The sequence below is a fragment of the Cebus imitator genome, unplaced genomic scaffold (genome assembly GCF_001604975.1).
Source record: "Cebus imitator isolate Cc_AM_T3 unplaced genomic scaffold, Cebus_imitator-1.0 Scaffold292, whole genome shotgun sequence".
Classification (NCBI taxonomy): domain Eukaryota; kingdom Metazoa; phylum Chordata; class Mammalia; order Primates; family Cebidae; genus Cebus; species Cebus imitator.
The window spans coordinates 1,353,330-1,357,632 of NW_016107607.1; the positions used below are offsets into that span (position 1 = coordinate 1,353,330).

The following is a 4,303-nucleotide window of genomic DNA, read 5'->3' on the forward strand; positions in this document are numbered from 1 at the left end:
GAGGAAAATAAGCCACACAAAGTCATCTCACATCATGTTTCTTATTAAATACCCACATGTTCATTATATATTATAGCATTGTTCTATCTTCTCACGTTACCCACAATATCACTAAGTAATGGCTTCTCACAACCGTCCTCTTTTTCAGTACTGGTCTGACACAGCAGGCTGATGGCAAAGTCTTCCATTCCCAGTACCACCTGAGCATTTATTATTGTACTTTTTGGTAAAGCTCTTGATGCAAAGCTGACATCAAAAACATTTTAGTACATTATTGTTTCAAGAAAATGCTAGTGCACTATGGACACCTTTGGGGGAAAATTTGTTTAAATAAATATGGAGTGGAGAGTTGCTCCTTGCAGATTTGAGGGGGGATATTGGTGTGCCGCCCACTGGGCTGTTCCACAAGGGAGCCCTGGGGTCGGGGGAGCCCGGGGACGGGTGCAGGCCCCTTCCCTCTGCACCACCAGCATGGTACTCTCCTTTGCTATCCTCAAAAAAAAAAAAATGGCTTTTGGATTTGGTACTCAAAGGGGAAGGGGCAAAAAGTAAAAGGATGAGGGGTGAGACACATCTGGGGAAGATGGGTTTTAGTGCAGAACCAATGTCAGTCCAGGGCCCGACTCTCTACGCCCTTACCTACTGCAGCATCCCTGCTAGTCGGATGTGGGCTTTGCAGGCAGAGGTGGACTGTGGGTGGAGGTGCAGTGGAGGAGGGTCAAGCTATGTGTTGCTGCTGAACAGGAACCTGTAGCATAGGTACGCACCGACCGTGAGGACCATAGCCACACACATGTTGACCAGGAAGGGCTTCCAGTGAGTTAGTGCATGGTCTTCCTCCTTCTTGGGCGATGACGGCTCCCCTTTGGCTGGGGAGGCAGCCTGGGCATCTCGAAGACTTCTCCCCATGACCCGACTTCTTACTTCAGTGTCTTGACTTATGCTTTCTATGCTGTAGGGTGCCACATTTAAGGGGCTTCCTTTTTCTTCCTTGATCGGGTAGTCTTTATCCTCCCCAGTCTCATCCTTCACCCACTGGTGGTTTGGGAAGAACTCCCTGCATTTCCCACTGTGTGCCTCCAGGATTCGTTTTGGTGGCCAGGGAGGCCAGGGGACGTGCTCTGGTAGGGGCTCCAGGTCCTCGTGGGAAAGCTCCTTCCACTGATCCTGCATGGAAGAGTCTCCCATGATGAATTTGGCACCTTCGATCACAGCCAGGTAGGAGAAGCGCAGCTGGTCTGCTGTCTGGATCAGCCCCATCCGAAACTTCCTCATTTCTAACAGCACTTTCTTGATATCAACGGAAGAAGAGTCTTTCCTTTTGTCCATCAGCATGAGGCAGGTATCAACCAGACAGAAGGTTCCAGACCTGCCGATGCCCGCACTGCAGTGCACCACCACAGGGCCGTGCTCCAGACTGAGTGACCCCGACTCTCGGACTTTGAAAAGAAAGTTCAAGAATGAGGCTGGCGATTCCGGGACTCCAAAGTCAGGCCATGTGGTATAGTGGAAATGTGAGATCTCTCGAGTTTCTTGGGTTGCAAGGTTTTCCAATTCTAGCTGTCCAACTGTATAATATGACTTGATATCTTCAGAGATCAATGTTATTTTCAAATTTGTGTCTTCAAAGATCATTTCTTTTTCTTCTTTTTGTGGCCAGTACTGTGCGCATTTTAACAAGCCTTTCTCCATCACTCTGCTGAGCATGACGACACCCCTGCTCTTCTGCTCCCACACCATCTCCCAAAAGTGCCCACACGTGTTAGGCAAAGGGCCCTGGGTAAGAATGTAACTCCTTTGGGCTTCTTCCATTTTTATCAAACTAGCATTGATATAGTCGTTATCTTCTTGATGTAGTTTAATCCGGCTATGGTCAAAGGGACTGACATCTCTGTACCTATTTCGGTTTTTGTTCTTAGGAAGCTCGGCCACGCTACACGGGAAGTCACTGGTTTTGTATTCGATGTCCTGGTAAATGGCGGCCCAGCTCCCGGACTTGTCGATCTGCTCGAACTCCTTTTCCATCTCCATGATGGGTCAGGGCGGCTGCTGCGCCTCCTTCTTGGCGCACTGTGCTGTCTGCTGCTCTAGGTCGTGCCGCGCTCTTAGCCCCGAGGCCCGCTGCAAGCCCCGACTCCTGCCACTGTCCTAGTCGTCGCTGCCGCCGAATAAATTCTTAAAAATCAAAACATTCTTACCTTCAAACCTGCAAAAGAAAGAAAGAAAGAAAGAAAGAAAGAAAGAAAGAAAGAAAGAAAGAAAGAAAGAAAGAAAGAAAAGATAGATCAAAATATCTGCCTCACAAAAACAAAAAGCAAAAACCCTGAAACTCTCAGCAATTGAAATTCAGATTTTAGATCACACATTGAAGTTTTTAAAGAATACTTTTATTGCCCAAGAGCAGAATGCGAGGAGGAAAAAAGTAACGAGAAACTGCAGGAAAAAAAATCAGCTTTTATATAAATTGGCCAAGACAAAAGCTACAAGCTATGCCAGAATTGAAGAAAGCACCGAGTGTTAATTTTGATTCAGACTTAAAATGGCAGGACTCAAAAAAATTGCTCCATTGAAGCAAAAGGAAAGGGATCCTGTGGATAAAATCTAGGTGTTAAAGCCATTTAACCTCCCATTATACTTCCCGAAGAAACTTCAATGCCAGGTAATATTTCTTATGTCATTACTACAACTGCTGAAGTAGGATAATATGGAAATTCTTTTTTTTTTTTTTTTTTTTTTTAATGGAGTCTCATTCTGTTGCCCTGGCTGGAGCGCATGATCTCGACTCACTGCAACCTCCACCTCCCGGGTTCAAGCAATTCTCCTGCCTCAGCCTCCCGAGTAGCTGGGACTACAGGTGTGTGCCACTATACCAGACTAAATTTTGTATTTTTTAGTAGAGATGGCATTTCACCATATTGGACAGGCTGGTCTTGAACTCCTGACCTCGTGATCTGCCTACCTCAGCCTCCCAAAGTGCTGGGATCCCTAATATGGAAATTCTAAACAACCTCTTCTAGCTTCTGCTAGATGTTTCTGAGGATGTTTCTACATCCTCATGCTAGAATACTTTAGAGTACTCCCCTTGGCATGTACCACCCCAGCCCCCCATGACTCTGGCCCCTGACAGATACAACCTTCTTGGTTACAAGATTGTATTAGTTGGGTGGGATGAGTGTGTATGTTTTTAGAAGCCATTTATTTATATGCTAGTAAAAACTGGAGACTCGTAGTTGTGCAGTTCTTAGCTATAGTAGTGTTCTATTGCTGAAATCAGCTTAGCTTCTTCTCAGAAGAATCTCAACACTCTAAGGAAACTTAGCCAAATCAAGTTGAAACTTTTGGGTCAGATACAGTCCAGTTGTTCTCATGTAGATACATAATGAGTTCTACTCTTCCAAAGAAAAAAATGAGAAAAAAAAACACCAAAAATGAAAAAACTAAGAAATGTTAACTGTTTAACAAAGTCTGATTAAAATCAAAACCTGGAATCCACAGGGCTACAAATGTGATACTGACATTTGCAAGGTATGTGTCTATAAAACAGTAATTTAGGCTGGGCACGGTGGCCCATGCCTGTAATCACAGCACTTTGGGAGGCCAAGGTGGGAAGATCACAAGGTCAGGCATTTGAGACCAGCCTGGCCAACATAGTGAAACCCCGTCTGTACCAAAGATAAAAAAAAATTAGCCGGACATGGTTGTTCATGCCTGTAGTTCCAGCTACTTGGGAAACTGAGGCAGAAGAATCTCTTGAACCCAGGAGACAGAGGTTGTGGTGGGCCAAGATACGCCACTGAACTCCAGCCTGGGCAACAGAGTGAGACTCCACCTCAAAAACAAAACAAAACAAAACAAACAGTAATTTATGCATTTGAATCATTGTCCTGAAAACACTAATTCATCTCTTCTCCTAGATTTCAAATTTCATTGTCTTAGAGTTGAGAAAGTATAATGAAATAAAATAACCTCTGCCAAAATGACTACTGATAAGGAATATTCTTAGAACTGAACATTTTAAACCACTTTTTTTTTTAAGTGCTACTTGGTTCTTAAAAGGCTTATCTACACTTCCTCCAACTTTAAGTATTAATGACTTAAACTTATCAAAAGTTCCCAGCACTTTAGAAGGCGGAGGCAGTGAATCACTTGAGGCCAGAAGTTCGAGATAAGCCTGGCCAACATGGTGAAGCCCAGTCTCTACTAAAATGATAAAAATTAGCCAGGTGTGGTGGCGCATGCCTGTAATCCCAGCTACTCCAGAGTCTGAAACATGAGAATCACTTGAACCCTGGAGGCGGAGGTT

At 44.6% G+C, this 4,303-nt stretch overlaps 1 protein-coding gene across 1 annotated transcript; it reads right to left on the minus strand.

Annotated features, from left to right (window-relative positions):
- Positions 1–723: 723 nt before the first annotated feature.
- On the minus strand, positions 724–2,156 carry LOC108285145 (tyrosine-protein phosphatase non-receptor type 1). Its single transcript, XM_017502124.2, has one exon. The coding sequence runs from the start codon at positions 2,029–2,031 to the stop codon at positions 724–726; it is 1,308 nt and encodes a 435-aa protein (XP_017357613.1). The 5' UTR covers positions 2,032–2,156.
- Positions 2,157–4,303: the final 2,147 nt, after the last annotated feature.